Below are 19646 nucleotides of genomic sequence, written 5' to 3' on the forward strand. Positions count from 1 at the left end.
CCACCACACCAGGCTCAAACTGGGCACTGAGACCACAGTGTGTCTCGTATGGGGCAGGTTTTAGCTGGAAATGAGAAGGCTTTTCTTAATTTCCAACCATCTAACTGAAAATATTGTGAAGATAGCTTATCTTGGAGATTTTGTGGTCTCTGGGACCACAAGAATAATTTTATCTCCTCTGAAATACTGGTGCCCAGTAACATGGCCAGCCGCAATGAAACAGTGAAAAATGTGAAAAAATAACCTGAAACCTCAGCTCTGAGAATTTAGAAACTAAAAATCTATATACCTTTCTCCACACAAAACCAAATACATTTAAAATGGTTTATTTAAAAAGTAAGGATTAAGTACATTATACATGGTTGTGATTATACCAGTAGAACTGAAGCACAGTGGAAATAACACTTTAGAACTGCAGACAGAAATGTAGCCTCAAGGGACATGATATATTAGCCCTTGTGGATATGTGATCCATACAGAGAGAAAAAGAAACAGAAAAATAGTTTATTGTTAGATGTCTGGGCAGCTGAAGTGATTTCTCCTTTTACTCCTATTGTGTATGAGAAACAAGGAAGAGAGAGCTCATGGTATACCTGAAATTTTGTTTCTTGGAAAATCAAATCTGATCCAATAGCTTTTTTTTTTTTTTTTTAGTTCTGGTGCTACAGTGTGTTATATACCAAAAGACTGATTATTGTTAATGATATGGTTTTATGGTATCTGCAGGCCTTGCTGGGAAATGGGGCTCATTTGTTAGATGCTGACCAGGGAAACCAGAGAGATGTGGAAGAACAGATGGTTTTTTTAAACTATCACTGAGTGGTTTCAAAGGCTGAGCACAATCTAACTCTGTTCAGATAGATCAACCGTGGAGCAAGACTGCCTATGGGCAGGAATGCTGAAAACGTTTCAGTTTTGTCAGAATCAAAGTTTTTCATGGGAAAGGACTGGGGTTTTGAGCTTTTTTTTGTGGTTTTGTTGGGTTTTGTTTGTTTGTTTTCTGGAATTGTCAAATGACTTCTTTTTTTGTTTTGGCTTTGGTTGAACAATTTGCTGCACTGCAACTTAACACATGAGTTTTCAGTTGCAGCCCTTGTTGTCTCACAGAACGAAAAACTCTGGTCCCTGTTATGTCCACATGACTGTTCCCTGTCCAGACCCCATGATCATCTCATCATCCCTACTCCAGTTCCATTTCTTGAAGGTGCCTGCTGGAGAAGGAGCAGATGCTCCAGCTTGGACCAAAACAGGGCATCACTCCTGGAGAGCTGCTGGACCCAGCCCTGCCCTGGGGGAGGAGGCTCTGGCAAAGAGCAAATCCCAAAACACTCAGCAAGAATTTATTTTACTGCCAAAAATACTGCACGTGCCTCTGCAGGTCTGAGCTGGGCTGAAGAAAAACCTTGGACTTTGTCTGGAATCAGATGGGTGGTTTGAAGCACATTCACTGGAGAACGACGACTAAAAGAACAAAACCCACGCGCGAGCAAACCTCACACTGTCCACTTCCAGTTCAAGGTACATGAGTTTAGAGAAACAGCCTATATCTAACTCCTGGTTTGAAAGGGAATGGTTTTATTCTTAATTACAGTAAACACGGATGAGGACTTAGTTCTAACTATTAGTTTTTTAACACAGTGGGAAACAAATAGTTCTGGGAAATTGCACTTGAAAAATACATTGACTATAATTAGATGTAAATTAATTAGCACTTAGTATGACACACTAATGAGACAGAAGGTTGGTTTTTTTCATTGCAAACTTCTACTTCTATCATAGCTAATCAAAGTATTTTAATATTACGAAGTCTCAAAAAGTAGGAAATAATTTATTGTTTGAAAGCATAAAGATTCTTGTAAAAAAAACCTTTCATCAAGAACTTTAATAATTTTAGAACCCTTTTATGTTGTCCTAGCCGAAAAGTAGGTAAAAAAGTTTTCTTTTCTGCCTCTGTTTGAATTTTTTTTAAAAAGCTTGTGTAACATCTTTCTCCATAGTGTGTTGATACAGAAAGTAGCACAACATTTTCTAGTTTTAAATCATTCCCATTGCTCCATTCGCTTTAGCTCTCAGAGTTCAGAGGTTTGAAAAAAGGATCCCAGCGGAGTTTTAACCTGAATGGAAACTCTTAATGAGCAGGGATGAAGGCTCCAACCCACCCTGCCAAAATAACGATGTGGCTGTGCCAGGCTGAGGGCCAGGCAGAGCTTAACAGTGACTAGGGGAAGACTCTCGCTTAAAATTGAGAATTGTGTCTTGGTTCTTGCAAGGAGAGAGGCTTGAGTGGGTTTCTCTGGGGAGAGAGGGGTTCAACTTCCTTTTTGGGATGTTAAGGCAGCTTCTCCGGGATTTCCCTGGAGAACTTGGTTCCACTAGCTGAAAGCCTCATATCCAAACCACCACCGAGTCTCTGGCCCTGGGGCCATCATAGGATAAATTAAGACTAAAGAGGTTTTAAGAGTTTGGCTGAGATCTCCCACTACCAGTGACCCAAACTTTCCAAATTATGGAATTTTTTCTTGTCATCACTTGTCTAGTGTTCTGCTAGCAAAGATTTTCTGGGCAAAGATGACGGGGATATTCAAAGGAATCTACAGGAATTAGATGCTCCTCTCTCACTGCATCTAATTCATCTGAGGGGAATCGGGCACCTCATTCTCATATGGCTTGGTCGAGTGGTCACTAAAATCAGCATGAGTACTATTAAATTAAATTACCTTTGAGTCAGGCCATCGAGCTTTGAGATCCAAGCCTAAGTATAAAAACTGAAAGCAGGAATTTATAAGAAAAGAAAATAATATTTCAGACTCTTTTAGAAACATACAGAAGCAAAGGGTACAAATTAGTTCCCTCCTTACGTGATGCATAGAGTTTGCTGTGGGCTCTCTGCACGTAAGTAGATGCATCATTACAAAATAAATTAAATTAGGTCGAACCACCATTTCCATCTAAAAGCAACTATACCTTGCACCATGCGGCACTTAATTCATAATAAAAAGAGTTTAATAAATATCTCATAAACGGTGATTATTTTTTTCCTTTTTTTTTTCCTTTTTTTTTTTTTGTTCTGTTTTAAAAAATACAAAGTTGTCACCTGCTCTGTTAACGCTCGGCTCCCGTTGCCGCGGGAAGTTTCGCGAGTCCGGGCGCGGTCTCTCCTGGTTGCTCAGAGATCTCGGTTTGCAGTAGCGTTAGTGTTGCACTTGTGAAGCGTAAGGAAATCGGGAGGCCGACGGTGGCGGGGCGGGGGCTCAGCCCCGCTCCCCGCCGCGCTCGGGGCAGTCTCCAGGGGCTCCTGACAGCCAGCACTCAGCACCTTGCCGGATCAGGCACTAGGGCTCGTCGAAATGAGAATTCAAGTTTTCTAAACGTTAGGCAAGAAATGATACTTGCAAATAGGCTCAAGTCCCACCTACTTTAATCTTTTTCCCTTTCTAGGTGTTTCAAGACGCACCCACCCTCTGCTCCTCGGCCTGTGTTGCCCCAAGGGATGCCTTACCCCAGGAATGGGAGACCCCCTTCCCACCCCATCAGAGAGTCTGTAATGCTCAGTACGTGGGTGCTCTACGGTTTCAGTGGCACAGGTCAGTTTTAGAAAGTGTTGCCTTCAAAAATATTTTCTTTTTTTTTTCTTTTTTCTTTTTTTTTTCTTTTGAAAGAGGCAAAGCTTACGCCGTGTTGAAGGAAAGTGGCTCACTTGATGAGTCGCTCATTTTCATCCTTGGGCTTGGTTATAAATTATATTTGCAAGTTTGTATTAAGGGATCTCAATATTAGAAAAGAAAAAGTACAACAAATTTTCTGTAATCCTTTAAAACACACTGGTGGCCAGTTCTTTGCAGTTTCTCCAAGACTGTGTACACACTACAAAAGTGCAGGAACATGAACTGCCTTCATCTTGTGACACCAAGAACGGAAATAAACAAACTCCAAATAGCTTCAAAAAAAGCTACGAGCGTGTAAATATCTTTATGTTGGTCCAGAGGATCTCCACTTGCTACCTCAACACATGCCACAATTAAAGAGGTGAGAGGGTATTTTAACATCGCTCCTGACAGATCCATTCTGTTTGGGCATCTCTTCAAAAAGCACGAGGAAGGAAGGTGCTTCAAACCGGCGTCGTTCTCCTGTTGACCATGTTGACGTGGAGTCCTTCCTTAAATTCCTTCTGGAGGAAGTTGTGGACCTGCAGGAAACTGGCTTCTTGGTCTGCGTTGTAGCTGGCAGCCGTGGTAACCTTCAAAGGCTCCCTGGAAAGGGTGTACATGGAAATTTCGTTCATGGGGATGGTGCCTGCTATCTTCATGCCAACTGGAGAAATGTCCCTGGATGGAGAAGGCTCCGTGGAGCGGGAGCTGGATCTGGACCTCCGCCTCCTGTACCTATAGCTTGGCATCCTGGCATAAGGAGAACTGGAAGAAGTCTTAAGGAATTCCCTCTTGGTCTTAAACCTCAGCTCTTTGTTCTTCTCAATATAAATGTTCACAGCCAGAACACCTATGGTTTCGGCCACAATAAAAGACAAGGCTCCAAAATAAAAAGACCAGCCATAGTTGTAATGGTTCTTTTTGTCCTCATCTCGCTTGTCACTTGGGTCACCTGCATTGCTCGATATGTAGACAATGATCCCTATGATATTACTTAGACCTGGAGGAAGAAAAACATTAATCAGTGTTTATGTGGCTGGGGAGATAAAATTTAAGCCACGTTACTTTCTGGGCCTGAGTGGTTCTAGGACGGGACAAGGAAATTTTATTACATTTATTTAGTCTTACATTTATCTCAAGGATTCATTTATTCTTGAAAAACAGCCAATAGGTCAACATATGGTAACGTGTGCTCACATGGATCCCAAAATATTCAGCAGGACTTTTCCCCATCTCTTCATTGCCACAGTGGAAAAGCAGCAGCTTGTGGGAGCTCGCTAATATTGTGAGTGGGATTCTAACATCCAGAAGAATGATAAAAATACATTTGGAGCTCAGGGCTATGGCTGTTCACCTTGATCAAAATAAGTTCTCTTCCACCTTGCTGAATTTTCATCTAAATGCTGCATGCTTAATCCAGGCTGCAGGGAGAGCTGTTAACAATGGGGCTCTCTCACATGTTTCTAGTGTGAAAAACAGGCTCACCTATAAGAGATGAACGTTTTCAGCATTCGTATTAAAAAAAAAGGCCCTAGGTATAAGAGATGCCTGATTCATCTAATGTTTAATATATTTTAAATAGTGTAAAACATGCTTGTTACTGAATTTCACTTCTTTCTGCAGGAAAACCAAAAGCTTTTCTAGAATATACTTATTGTGGGGCTTCAAGAGCATAATTTTGTCTTGAGAAATTTGCCTGGTGTGATGTTGTTAATGCCCTCAGTCCAGGAAAGGGATGCAGGAAAAGCACTGCCAAGAAGCTTTTCCAGAGTCTTTTCCAGCTGAAAACAGTAGCACTCCTTAAGAACTCAATTTAAACAGAACATACCTGCTGCAACAAAGAGAATCCCAGCACTGAGAATAATGTTGTTTTTGCTGTTGTAAATCCTTCCTGCTCCGACACAGAGTCCTCCCAGCAGCAGCAAAATTGTGCTTAGGATGGGGAACACGCTGGAGGCACGGACGATGCCTGCAGGGAGACAGGCAGGGAGGGAAGACAGAGCAATCATTTTGGGTGCCTCCTCGGGTGCAAGTGTGGAGATTAGAGTCTCAAAAGCCCTGGTTTTTTCCCTAAAATTGTTAAGAAGAATGATTTAATAGATCCAGAGGATTGTTAAGGTTGAAAAAAAGATATTTAAGATCATCAAATCCAACAGTGAAACCAGCACCTCCACCGTGCTCACCACTAAACCACATCCTTGAGTGCCAGCCACATCCACACATTTTTTGAGCATACTCAGGGACGCCTTTCCAGTGCTTCATAATCCTTTCAGTGAAGAAATTTTTCCCAATATCTAACTTATTATCATTTTTTATTCCCTTTTCCTAGAATTATCACTGATTCTGCATTTCTGGGCATGTTTTTGGGATAACGAAGCCATGAGGGTACCAGTGTGACAGAGACTCTCAACTAGAGTGGCTTCAATCTTTTGAGCTTTCTCTCAGGAAGTCCAGCATTACTGGCATTTTCTGATGCCACCGTGTGCAGAATATTTCTGGCAAAGCATGAGGTAAGTGACAGTAAGACCCAGCACCACGCAGGGAGCAGCAGTGAAAAATTCATGAGCTGGCTATGAACCCTACAACGTTTGGGACAGCTGGAGCAGACGGATCTGTTCCGTGGTGCACACACAAGGTGAGCAAATTACAGCTCTTGAAGTCAGCAGCATCCATGTTGCCAGCAAGCACAGCTAATAACCCCTTTTTCTTTTTCTTTTGCTGGATATTAAGGACATCGAAACCTTTCAGATTTCTAAGGAAGGAATTTTAACAAGTGTGTCTTAGATGTTTGTGTTTAGCTTCCCGACAGCAAAGTAGTCATTTAAAATTCTGCATGCTTCAGTCCATTCATCAGCGTATAAAATCCCCCACAAAAATATTAAAACACCACTTCAAGCCAGCTTTCAAAGTCGGGTCACAACAAGACAGAGCAGCAATCGACAGGGAAGCGGCAGGGAGGGAACAAAAGGGCTGAGAAAAAATAAACAAGCACCCCCCGCCAGGGGTTTCTGAAAGGCAGAGTGAGGAACCGAGTTTTATTGCTGTAGAGAGAGGATTTATTTTTTGAAGAAGATGAGAAGAGAGATGTCTGTATTGTAAAAACCAAAGGGGTAAAAGCCGCCAGGGGTTTCTGAAAGGCAGAGTGAGGAACCGAGTTTTATTGCTGTAGAGAGAGGATTTATTTTTTGAAGAAGAGGAGATGAGGTGCTGAATATTGCTGCAGAAAACGGGATCACCCTGAAGCTGGGGAAAGGCGAGGGCACGGAGGGGAGCCCCGGCAGAGCGGGGGGTGCCAGGCTGGGGGATCCCAGGGTTAGGGAGAGTCAGAGGCTGCTGTCACAGCGGCATGGAGACCCCCCAGCAGCCTGGGGGACACCGCAGGGCTGGGTGAGCGGAGAGGAGCAAAGGCCACCCGGGCGCATCCTCCGGGTGACACGCACGGCGAGCGGCGCCGGCCCCCGGGACAAACGGGCAGATGTTCCAGCTGCTGCCTTCTCATTCCGCTGCCATGGCCGTGCCGTTCCCGACCCAGCCGATCGCTTCCTAGCGATTCCCCTGCGATCTGGTGGCAGAGCTCCCAGTGGTGCGGGAGGGACGGGGCTGGGGGCTCCGCACCGACCCCGCTCCGCCCGGACACAAACCCAAAAAGACAGCGCCTGCCTGGGAAGATTCTGCCTGTATCGATGGGCAAGAGCGAGAAAAGTCCATCCTCTCCCAAAGTGGCAGCGTCGCTGCACGTGTCCTTCACAGCTGGGGCATTTTCCAGCCGGATCTGAGGCCGGGCCAGGCGGTGCATTGCTATTCCGACAGCGTCCCGCAGGAACTGCCAGAGCTGCTGCGAGTGGGTGTCAGGGCTCTGGTCAGAGCCTGTTGAGAGGTGAGAGCTGTTCCCTTGGCCTGCTTGTATCCCCACGTGTGTGCTAGGAATTAACAGCACTTTGGCTTTTGGGTCAGTTTTTCAGTCAGTTGTTAGAAATTTGTTAGAAATTGTTAGATTCACAGTCTCTGCTGCTGGACTTTAAGGCACCCCAAATCTCTGTCTGTCTGTTTTCGTGCCCTGGCTAAAGGATTAAAATAGCCTCTGGCCCACCCTTTCTGGATATTGCTTCCTGCACTTTATGGTCATGCTGTTTATAATGATTTCTGTTAAATCAAAGAGCTTTCCCAAAATGCTTCAGTGATATCATTGGAAGGAACTTGTCAGATGTACCAAAAATAAGGGGTGGGTTGTTCTATTTGTACTAATAAATTTCAGAGATAATTTTTCTATAGTAGGTAATTAATGTGAAGACAAACAAAACACACTGTGTTCTCTTCCTGAAAAATTCCACAGTATATATTTTTTTACAATATGCACTTTTAGCTCTGAAATTCCAAAGGAAGCTCATAAGGTACCACGTAGAATTTACATATGTCTCCTGATACTGGTAATAAAGTGACAGCACATCAAAAAACATTAAGGCAATCTGGTTTTTGCTTTCTCCCTGGCTTTTCTCCCCCCCTTGTTTACCGTGCTGTCGGTTTGCATCGCTGCCGTGCCCCGCTATGTGTGGTGACACCTCCTCCGGTGCAGCCGCGGCGCTGCTCCTCCCCACGGGGCTGCAAACCCCGCTCGGCCCGGCTCTCATCTCCAGAAAGGCAGGAGCCGAGGGAACGGCTTTGGCAAGAGGATGCTCTAGCACGCGGGGAGGAAGGGCATGGAGGCGCAGAGATGGCCCTGAAGGGGGTCCCCCTGCTCGGAGCCCCGACATCCCCAGGGCACGGCGAGGATGAGACCCCGCTCTTGCGGAGGGATGGGAGAGCGCCCGTGCTTCCTGCGGGGCTGGAGCGGAGAGCACGGGCGGTGTGCCCGGGGAACCGGGAGAGCAGGGAGCGGGAGAGGGGAGCGGGAGAGGGGGGCGGGAGAGAGGGAAGGAGGAGAGAGGGGAGCAGGAGACATGAGGGGAGCAGGAGAGAGGGGAGCGGGAGAGGGGAGCGGGAGAGAGGGGAGCGGGAGAGAGGGGAGCGGGAGAGGGGAGCGGGAGAGAGGGAAAGAGGAGAGAGGGGAGCGGGAGAGGAGGGGAGCAGGAGAGAGGGAAAGAGGAGAGAGGGAAGGAGGAGAGAGGGGAGCGGGAGAGGAGGGGAGCAGGAGAGAGGGGAGCACAGAGAGGGGAGCAGGAGAGGAGGGGAGCAGGACAGAAGGAAGGAGGAGAGAGGGGAGCAGGAGATATGAGGGAAGCAGGAGACCAGGGAAGCAGGAGACAGGGAAGCTGGAGAGGAGGGAAGAAGGAAACAGGGAAGCAGGAGACAGGAAGCAGGAGGCAGGGAAGCAGGAGACAGGGAACAGGGGCACGTTTGCCGCCGGGGATGCGGTGGCAGCCCGGGGCCCGTGCTGGCACTGGGACATCTGCTGTTCGCTGGGCCCTGCTCAGGCATGTGAGGGGGATTTTTTTAGACACACAGATGGGCGTGTGTTGCCACGGGGAAGGTTCAATAGGAAGGGTCTTGTCTGAGCTCCTCTGCACGTCTCAGCTTTTCCTGCGCTGTCGTTCTCTTGGTTTCGCAGGGAGCAGCTTGAACACCAAAGGGCAAAATCCAAACTCCTGTCTCTACCCATTCCCTATACTAAAGTCTCCCAAAATCAGTCATTTTTGTCACTGATTTCCATGGGGTTTTGAACCAGGGCTCGACACTAGCACTATAGTATTTGCATTTCTCTGAAGCCCAAATTAATCTGGGAGCTGTGGAAGAGGCTGAGACCCCTCACGCTGCTGCTCCAGGAGCACAAAACACATGAGTGTGGGTGCCTTTGTCTAAGCCAGGCAGGAAAAATAAATATTAGTCCCAACATATCCCTCTGAGAAACTGTGCCAAGAAAAGGCCAGAAATAGTGGAGAATGGAGCCAGTAGACTGCAAAAGTGTTGCAGAGGGCAAAACCAGGACGGAAGCTCTCACGTCCCTGTGAAACAGGACGCAAATATCCTCCTGTCTTAGGCAATGATTTGGTCCCTATTACATATAGGTATGAGCTCATCTCCTCTGGATTTAGACACGTTACCTTTCAGTAATCTCTAAATCAACTCCGTGCATGGGAAACTGCAGTTTTCTTATGAAAGTTAAAGCCAAGGAGCCTTGTCTCCATGCAGACTGTGAGGTGAGCTCTGCTCTGCGGGGGAGACACCGGAGACTGATTTTGCAGAAGACATAAAGGGTTGGACCAACTTGTTTTTAAGATCTGTACTTAGTCACTTCTGCAAACAGCTTTTAGGAACACCCGTCATAAGCACACTTACAAACAATTTACCAGTCTCATAGCTTAACGTGGAGCTGGAGACTGTTTTCCCCAGTTCTCACTTTTCTCCATATAAAGAACGCATAATGTGCTTTTATCATGATGCTACTTAATTCCTCTTTCCTTTTACTAATGATGTTTGTTTCCTAAAGCTGACTTGGCATCAATTTAACATTAGTTCCAAGGCTTTGTATGAAAGATAAATGCAGCTGTGCTCACACTCTGCCTTTGCCTGAGCTCTGAAATCGTGTCACCCGGGTGCTATGACTGATCTCAATCGACAAGAGCAAAGAGGAAAAAAACATCTGGCTGTTCTGGTGAGGCAAACTTTTCGGAGAAATTTTCCTTCTTCATGTCTTAGCAACTAGAAGTTGTTGCCTACAAGTGAGCAGAAGGGCAGAGTGGTTCTCTAAGTGGTGTTTGAGGTAATTAATATTGTAATTGAGGAGTTCTCTGCTTTGCCAGCAGCGTTGTTCTCCGCTCCCTGACTTCCCAACACCTTGTGAGCTGCAGCTCCTCTCCCTGGTGAAGGGCACTGCTTTCAGCTTGGCTGCTCAGCTCTGTCCTTCACAAGGAACAACAAAGCAAGGAGTCCTCTGGGGAAGGGGAATCTAACTCCAGCTTTGCAGGCTTCATGGTTGGCTTCCAAGACTTGCCATCACCTGAGGGAATGGTCATGTGGAGGGGGTGAAACAACTGCCCTGATTCCGAGCACCAGGCTGGTGGGTGGGATCCCTGGTAGGGGCAATTCCATGCCAGAATGGAGCAGCAGTGGCTGGCTGGCCAGGCAGGGAAGCCATGGCCCCTATTCATGCTGGGATTTTGCTGTTAGCTGCAGAAATTTCAGCTTCCTTCCTACAATGCAGTAATTTCACTGCAGGGGGACGTGGCTCACCAGCTGCAAAGGCTGAGGCTTGAGTAAAGGTTGGGTTTAAGCATTTGGTAAAATTTCCTAATGGGCTGGAACCCACTCCTCAAGCCTGTTTTGTTACACTAACCCTGTAAATACTCATCCTTGCCAATCTGAGCACGATAGCTGGAGTTTTCATTTGAACATTTGTCATATGATGTTTAGACAATCAACACCAAAATTATGAGCATTCCCCTGGCTGAAGGAAAACCGTGGAAAAAATCCTTGAAACCCCATGGCAAGAGGGTTGGAACTAATGGTCTTTAAGGTCCCTTCCAACACAAACCGTCCCATGATTCAGTGACTCTGTGAAGTGGGGGTGCCAGGGGTGATGGCTGTGTCAGCTGCAGCATGAACTGGACACGTGGCACCACTGGGCTCTGCAGCCCAGTTTGGGCCAGTCTGGCAATGAGTAAAACTGGGGTTGCTCTCTGCAGAAGAGAAGCCCAGGGAAGCCCCTGTGGCCACATCTGTGTGCTAGTATCACTGCTCACTTACGGAGAAGGTACTCTGAGCTGTCGTGGTCGTAGTCGTTGTCTTCAGGGAAGTGGTTGATCCGGAAACAATGTCCTTTGTAGATTCCTGGATGGAAACAAAGCAAACAGAACCTATAAGGAACAGAACCAGGTAAATGTGCTTTTTTTAACTGGTCAAGAAACCATCTCTAAAGTAATGAAATTTGGACAGATTGGCTGAAGGAAGGGACAGCCAGGATTCCTGGGCTCTTTCCTTCAGCCACTTATATCGTCCTCTTGAGATTTTTAATCTCTAAGTGCTTCACTTTATCAGCACTGTGCTTATCTTACAAGCATACTGAGTTTGCAAAGCTTCTTTTTGTTCCCAGAGTGGCTGTCAGGCTGGGTCCCTGCTCCATGGCTGGGGCTCCCAGTGCCAATCTCACTCCCATCACCCTTCCCATCTCACCCCAGTGAAGTGCCAGTAAATGCTGAATTGTCTGAGGCCTCTTCAATTACTCTCTAGGCTGCGAAAACAAGTCCATAAATCTCTTCCTGCTGCAGTTTAAGCCCGTATGTCCCACTCAAGGTTGGCTCAGCTTTTAATGGCATATTTGTTTAGCTAACTGGGAGCCTGTGCAGTGAAGTCAGGGCACAGCATGCACTCCTGATGCACTCCTGATCCCTGGAGGGACAACACCAGAGCTGGCCGGACAAACCCCTCGCTCGACTGGACACCTCAGCACTTTGTCCATGGAGGTAAAGCTGTCCACGAGCATTCTGTGCTCTTTCCTGTCCCAGTTATCCACAGAGTGAGCTGCAGCTGGGTCGCTGTGGCACAGGGAGCTGCACGGGGAGCTCTCCCCAGAGAGCTTCCTGCAGGAGTGAGCCCTGAGCTGTGATTGTGCCGTGGTGCTTTCATTATTCATTAACCAGCTCTCTCCTGCTCGGGAACACATCACCCAGGCTGAGTTATCCCTGCACAGGAGCCTCAGTGCTTACAGCTCGAGCTGGCAGAAGGATTTAAAACCCATCACTTAATACTACTTTAACAGAAGCACAGCTGCAGTCTGTAGGATATAAATGTGGATTTATTTCACTACCTATTACCAATGATTACAAAAATCTCAAAAGAATTACTAATCCAGAGGATTTAAATTGCACCCTGTGAGTGTCAACTGCAGGTTTGCTACTACAGCGCATTAAATTCTTCCAGTAAATGATGTATCAGCTCTAATTGCAGCAACGGCTCAGGCTTTCTCTGCACAGCACTTCAAAGGCTGGGAACAAGATGCAAGTGGCTCATGTCACATCTGGAAGTGTCACACCTGTCCTGGCTGCCAGGTGGGGAGAGTGCTTCAGCTGGGCTTGCTGCTGCTGAGCCTGCGTGCCTGTGCATCCTGTGCTGGCCACCACAGGGGCCATGCTCCTCATGGCTCTGGGGCAAGGCAGTGCAAAACTCGGGTTTTAAAGATCCCAGGGCTTGTTTTCATGGCACTTCACACAATGGAACTGAATTACCCCCAGCATTGCAAAGCCTCTGTGACATGAACATTTCATTGAGTCTCTCCATTAAGGCATGCAATTTACAGGAAATACATTCAGAGTGTGATTTTTATCCTCTCTGTTTATTAAGGAAAAAAAAATCTGAATAATTTTCCCATCTTAATTTCCCATGGAAATAGGCTTCTCAAGGACTGTGCTTGTGTGTCTATGGGTGCAGGCACCTCTCAGGCTGTACACCTTGTGTGTCTGTAGGTGTTCTGTGTCCTTCTCACACTGACAGAAGGCAGGGTTAGAGGGGGTATTAGGATGAAATTCCTCCCTGTGCTCAGAGAAGCTGTGACTGCCCCATCCCTGGAAGTGTCCAAGGCCAGGCTGGATGGGGCAGCCTGGGACAGTGGAAGGTGTGGGTGGAACTGTGTGAGCTTTAAGATCCCTTTGAACCCAAACCATTCCACGACTCTGTGGTTCTCCAGGGAAGGTTAAGGTAACTGGCTGAATTCAACCACAGCTGATATAAAAGCAGAAGTATGGCAGGTGGCTGAGCTGAGTGCAGACAGGGAGATGCTGTGTCCCCAGCACAGCTCCTTCTGCACGTTCACAGAGCGTGGACATGGCAACAGCCCAAACAAACCCCTCACTCCAGAAACTCACTCAACAGATGGGGAGTCTGCAAGACTGAGACGTTCTCAGAGCCTCTTGTGTTGCAGCACTGATGGACTGATGGAGGGCTGTGGGCTCTGTAAAATGGCCCAACATAATTAAACTGCTGAGTGAAATGGGCCCCTCAGCAGAACTTTCACAGAGGCCATGAAGCCATTCCTTCCACAGCAGGGCTGGGATGCACCAGCAGGACAGCACTGATGAGACCTTCATTTCCTGCCTCTTATATTTAGAGCCTTTCACATGAAAGAGTATTAGCAAGACTAGCAAGCTAAAAACCAGGTTAATCACCTCTCTGCCCCCCAAAAAATCTGGATGAGCTTGATAGTTCCTTTTTGTTTTTAGGAATACTGGGATTGGTCATTATTAATTGGTCATTATTTATCTGGCTAAATTATTATAGAAATTGAAAATGACTGTGAAATTTGGACCTGTATCAAAGCCTAGGAATTCAAAATATTCTGCCCACTATTTTTTTATGTAGTTCAGACTAGAGATACTGGTTAAGGATCCTCTCTAGTGTCTGTGATGTTTGATAGCTGATAACAGCAGCAGACTGAATAACTTTTTTCTATAAACTTAACAAGTGCAATGTAATTCAGCAACAGCTTATTAAACTCTCAGTGAGGCTTGAAGTTGCTATCAAGAACTCTGGTGATCTGCACAGTATTGAGGCCTCTTTCAATCCACAAAGTATCTGAAAAAAAGGCTTGCTAGGAAAAGTAACAACACCTCTTCATATTGATGGACTTTGAAATTCAGATTTGGCAAAAATTAAAACTAGCTGGAGAAGCCACTGAAGCAGTGGTCAGCTCTAAAAGCTGACAGCAGAGTCTGAGTTGTATTTATACATAAAAAAGGAGCAAGTCAAAGCTGGGCTTTGGTGGAATATTCATCTCCATGCCCTGGCATGTAAAGCAATGCATAAAGAATAAAAGTCATGGAATGGCAGAGGTGGCAAAAAAGGAAAACCTCAATTAAACTCAGTAACAATCATTCTGCAAGCATCTGCAGGAGGGCTGAGCTCGAGGCTCCTCTCCAAGGCTTCTCAGGAGCTGCCCTGAACAAATGTGCAGGCAAACGTGGCCACAGGTCCAGAAAAGGAAAACCTCAATTAAACTCAGTGACAATCATTCTGCAAGCATCTGCATGAGGGCTGAGCTCCTTGAGGCTCCTCTCCAAGGCTTCTCAGGAGCTGCCCTGAACAAATGTGCAGGCAAACGTGGCCACAGGTCCACACTCACTGAGGCACACGAAACCATTTCCCACCCAGGAGGGGATGGGGGAGACAGATTTTCCTTCTTGCTTGAGTTTGGGGATAGAGTCCCTTATATCCTTGGGAGAGGAAGATGGAATATTTAACTCCTACTGCTGTACCCACTAGAGAGAGAGATAAATAAACTGCAATCACTGCCTAACAGATACTAAAATATTGAGAAGCACTTCTGGATACCTCTTGAGAGAGAGATATAATATCCCACTGAGATGCTGTAAGTATTACTCCTTTCTTTGAATGATTACTGATATGTTTTTAATGATGCTTTTAGAAATACAAATATTAGAATGCCTTTTTCCCCCTCATAAGAACAAAAACTTTGTTCTGAATTTTGAGCCAGGACTTCAGGATCTGCATTAATGATAATGAAGAGGTAAATTTTCTGAAGTGTTGTTGATGGTGTAAGAACAATTTTTTCCCACTGGTTGCAGCATACTTAGCTGGCAATTAGGAACTAAAAAGCATTTCTGACTTGGTTCTGCTCTGTGTTCAAGGGCTTCTCTGGCAAGGTTAGTACTTCCCAATCTCACTAAGTGTTGTTCAGACAACTATAATTAGAGTGTGATGTACTCAGATAACATGATAAGGGAGGCAACTGTAGTGCCTAAGTGAAGATTAAGCTTTGTTTTGGGGTTTGAGATCTCAGAATACATAGAGGTTTCAACAGCAAATCAAAGTAGTGATCCCAAATTCTGATGACATATTGCCTTCTCCTTGCTCTTTCTCAAATAATCCTTTAATAATCCTGCCTCTACCACTGCAGATTGCTCATTGTGTTTTTATTTTTTGATGACTGAGAGTGAAAATTAACGCTTAGCGTGCAAATGTTTATTAATTTGGTAGCCATGCATTACATGATCCTGTTATTGTCCATACCATCAGCCATGTCTTTGAGAACAGCCATTTCCTGAGGTTAGTGTTTATCAATGACAACATTCCCCAATGCCCTGGAAGTGTTTGCACAAATCAGAAAACAGACTCCTCAAATGTCTGACAATATTTATCAATACAAGGCTGTACTTTTGTTTTCTCCCTGCCCTAATCTTGAAAACTCTACACAACAAGATCTTCCCATAGCATTCCTGCTCCGTTGTCATTTAAAATAGGTTTGCAGCACTCCAGACTCGAGCAGCTCTGCAGCAGAGGGCCCTGACTGCGGGGCACTCGTGTCAATAGTGATTTTTGTCCCCCGTGCTGAGCAGGCGCTGCGGGAGGCGATATCTGATCGCAGTGGGGACTCGGGGACAGGGGCTGAGCTGCTCCCTCCCTCTCCAGCATCTTCTGCAGAGCCACTGCCCCCTTAACTCCTTCAGCTGCCAGCCCTCCTTGATGCAGAAAACCTTGGGTTTGGGACCTGGTAGAGAAGCTTTTCTTGTTTCCTCACGGGACACCAGACATTTGCAGTGTCTTGGGTCAAACCCTCCCCTGCCAACGCCCCATCCCTGCAGCTCTCCAGCAGCTCTGGACACTTGGAGCACACACGGGAGGCACACTATTAGTGGGAAGATTCTCCCAGGGGAGCTGCACGGGTGGGATGAGGGCTGTGAATGTCTGCAGAAGTGGCCCTTTGGCTTCAGCAGTCACCTGCAGGCAGGTCAATACACCCACAGCCCACACCCCAAAACCTCACCAACCAGCCCATTGCTTCCTGGCAAATGTGGGACTTCTGGGATGGTTTGGAGACATGGAATGAAAATATTTTCAGGATCATTTGACAGCAAGTGTTTGTGGAAACAGGGAATACAAGTTGCAAGGAGCTGACTGTATATTAAAAATAAGGCAATTAGTAAGGTACCATGGGAAATTTGGACCGATGGTTCTGCTTGTTGCATCTATTCTGTGATTAAATACTGTGCCTCAGTTCCAGAGCCAGCTGTCAGCCTGATTTACTGCAACACATGAATATCTGAATGTTTAAATGACAAGTTTTCTGAATATATCAGCACAGAGAGGGCTGACTGACAGATAGTGTCACAGACCACGAGGAAAGTGTGACAAGCAGAGAGGGGCTGCTGTAACACAAGTTGCCTGAACACAGTGTCCATCCCAGCACGTCGTGCAGGACTGGGTTTCCTTAATGGCATGGCTTTACACTTCCCTTGGACATCAGTGGAGAACCTCTATTTATAGGAGTGAGAGTGTCTCAGGGCTGGGCTCTGCCAGGGGAGAAGAGAAACAGTTGTGTATTTTTTTCCTTAGGAGGATTTCTCTGCTGACAGGTTCTGAAGCCCTTTGCTGACTGATTTGAGCAATAGCGAGCAAAGGAGATCAGACATGCCAAGAAGTGTTCATGTCCACAAAAATATCTATCTGTGCACTGTGTTCATTTGTTTGATTTTCCACCAGCACAACTCCCCTGTCTCACTGGACTGACACCACAGCACACGCAGCTGCTGCCTTTGCTTTCTTCTCATTCCTCTTGTCACAAAATAACCCTCAAAAGAGGAATCAAGGGTGCACCTCCTTTTACTTTCAAGACCTGCTTTGTGGTGCTGTTGGTCAAACAAGGGCTATTCTAGTCCTGAGCTCTCCCCTCAGACCACAAGGAGCAGCATTAGATATTTTCCTGTAGCTTGGAGCTTTCTGTGTTAAGCTGTCCCAAGTTTGATTATTTGTCTCCTGCTGGTTGCTGAGAGTTTCACAAGCCTGTCCTTAAGTTACTCCAATGAGCACAGATCCCACGAGCCTCTGCCTGGAGGTGTTTAATGCTGTCATTATAAAAGAAATCATGAACTATTGATGCAGGTCATGTGCAAAACACACCTCATGTGAATTTGCTTCTCCCCAATGCTGCTGTGAGCTGCCTTCATCACTGTGGAGGATGCAGCCAGCAGAGGAAGAAGCCTCAGGAGGTTAAATACACATTTATTAGGTGTCTGCCTTTGAAAAAAGTTTGGCTGTTGTAAGAGCTGGAAACTTCAAAGCATAGGCTGGTTTTGAGACAGATTCTGTCTGACACCCTCGGAGTCCTGCCAGTCCTGGAAATTTGTCCATATGACAGTTTGTATTTTTGTTTCATCCTGAAGATGAATTTGATGAAGAGCACTGCTCGTACCTGGGGTTATTGTCATACTTTTGCCAGATCCTGTGTTCAGAAAATGCTCAGGACATAAAAAGAGTAGGAGTTTATTCCATTCCTGTGGGCTACCCTGGTGCCACAAACCAGCTGGGCAGGACAAGCTGCCTGTGTGTGTCATGGTCAGGCCAAAGCAAATTCAGTTCAGCTGAGTCTTTAAATGGAATCCATCCTTACTCTTAACCATGTTTCTCTACAGGTCTTAAGACTGTGAAAAAAAGACTATTTTATTTCATTTATAGAAGTTCTTTTCTTCTTTATCTTTCATTCCCTAACTCAGAACTCACTTGTTTCTCATTGCAGGGAGAAGAACTGCCTACTTTTGGGCCAGATTCTGATTTCCCTGGACTCAAATCTGTCTCACCCAGTGATATCAGAATCTGGCCTACTCCCTTTCGTTTGCTTCCCATCTACTTCCCGGGCAGAAAGACAATTATTTTAAAATGTTGAAATGTATGAAATTTGCCCCACTTTCTTCCTTAGGAGCTGTCATCTCAAACAAACCCTTTGGGTTCTTCTTTTGATCTATTTTCAATTGTCTGGTGGGCAAAGCAAAACTCCTCCTCCAGTCTCTTATTTTCTTATCTTCTGCTGTGACATGAATTTCCCCTTTTTCCAGTCCTCCCCCTCTGCTGCCTACAGACCTTCCACTGCTCAGAGCTTCCCGGCAGTCCCCTCGGTGTCAGGTGAGGAGCAGCCTCTCAGGACTTGCTGCCTGCTCCATTTTGCTCCTCTTTAAGGCTTTTAAAGGCAGAACACCTTCCCGGTGTGCTCAGCACCTCAGGAGGGCTCCAAGGAGCTGGAGGAGACACCAGAGCAGCTGCTGCTGCCCACGCACTGCAGAGGAGCTGGGGCTGGCACGGAGCTCTTGCCTGGCCTTTATTTAGTGCTCCCCATTCCCCTCCAGCCTGGCAGAAGCACGTTTTTTCCAGGAACAGGTCTTGGTTTATCTTGTCATTGACGTGCTCACTCCATTCTCTTCCCTTCATGCAGCAAATGCTCCCTCCTGTATTTACTGTGGACTTCCTGTGAGAGAAGAGACTGTCTTACAGCTCACTCTCCAGTATTTAGAATATCCTAATCTGCTTTCCCCAACTTGCCTGCACTGTGGCAGTGCTGGATCCGATTCCCTTTTGCTGCCTGCAGCCTCCCCTGTGCTGCTGGACAAAGCCCTCTGTGCTGGAGGAGAGGCTGCTCACAGCCCTGCCTGCAGCCCAGCCCCACAGCAGGAAGGCTGTGCTGCTCTGCTCCTTGCACTGCTGCTTTTGCAGCGCTCTCAGGCTGCACTGGAGCCCATGCCTGGTGAACAAGGAGCCACCTCCTCTGCTCTGAGTGCCAATTCCAGAGCTGCAAACAGCCACTGGAGAGGCTCCTGCTTGGGCAGGTCGACCTTCATGGCACAGCCACCCCTTTTTGAGCACTCCTGAGTTTCCTGTGGCCTTAGCTGATCTCCTCCAGATGCCAGGAGATGCTCACTGTTTCCCAAGGAAGTTGGCCCCATGGCACAAGGTGTACTTTGCTTAGGAGGTAAAATATCCTCTGCTCATGGAATGACAGAATGGTTTGGGTTGGAAGGGACCTTAAAGCTCATCTTGTCCCAACCCTCTGCCACGGGCAGGGACAGCTTCCACTGTCCCAGGCGGCTCCAAGCCCTGTCCAACCTGGCCTCGGACACTTTCATGGATGGGGCACCTCTGCTTTTGGGGGTGACTTCTAATTCTGGCAGGAGCAATTTTACCCTCTGAGCAAAATACTCTGGGTTTTTTTTTTGACATTCTGCAATCCAGGATGCACCAACCACTATTTTATACAGCCTGGTAAAGCATCTCTAGATTCTGGAGCAC

At 46.5% G+C, this 19646-nt stretch overlaps 1 protein-coding gene across 1 annotated transcript in view; it reads right to left on the reverse strand.

The window, feature by feature from the left end:
* Positions 1–310: 310 nt before the first annotated feature.
* Positions 311–19646, reverse strand: part of CACNG4 (calcium voltage-gated channel auxiliary subunit gamma 4) — a 44242-nt gene continuing 24906 nt past the window's right edge. Inside the window, exons 2-4 of the mRNA XM_039715923.1 lie at positions 11328–11411; positions 5476–5616; positions 311–4647 (exon numbers count right to left, since the gene is read on the reverse strand). Coding sequence (XP_039571857.1) covers positions 4109–4647; positions 5476–5616; positions 11328–11411 — 764 coding nt within the window. The 3' untranslated portion in view covers positions 311–4108. The remainder of the gene's footprint in view (positions 4648–5475; positions 5617–11327; positions 11412–19646) is intronic.

This window comes from Passer montanus, unplaced genomic scaffold, assembly GCF_014805655.1.
Source record: "Passer montanus isolate IOZ18808 unplaced genomic scaffold, ASM1480565v1 scaffold35, whole genome shotgun sequence".
NCBI lineage: Eukaryota > Metazoa > Chordata > Aves > Passeriformes > Passeridae > Passer > Passer montanus.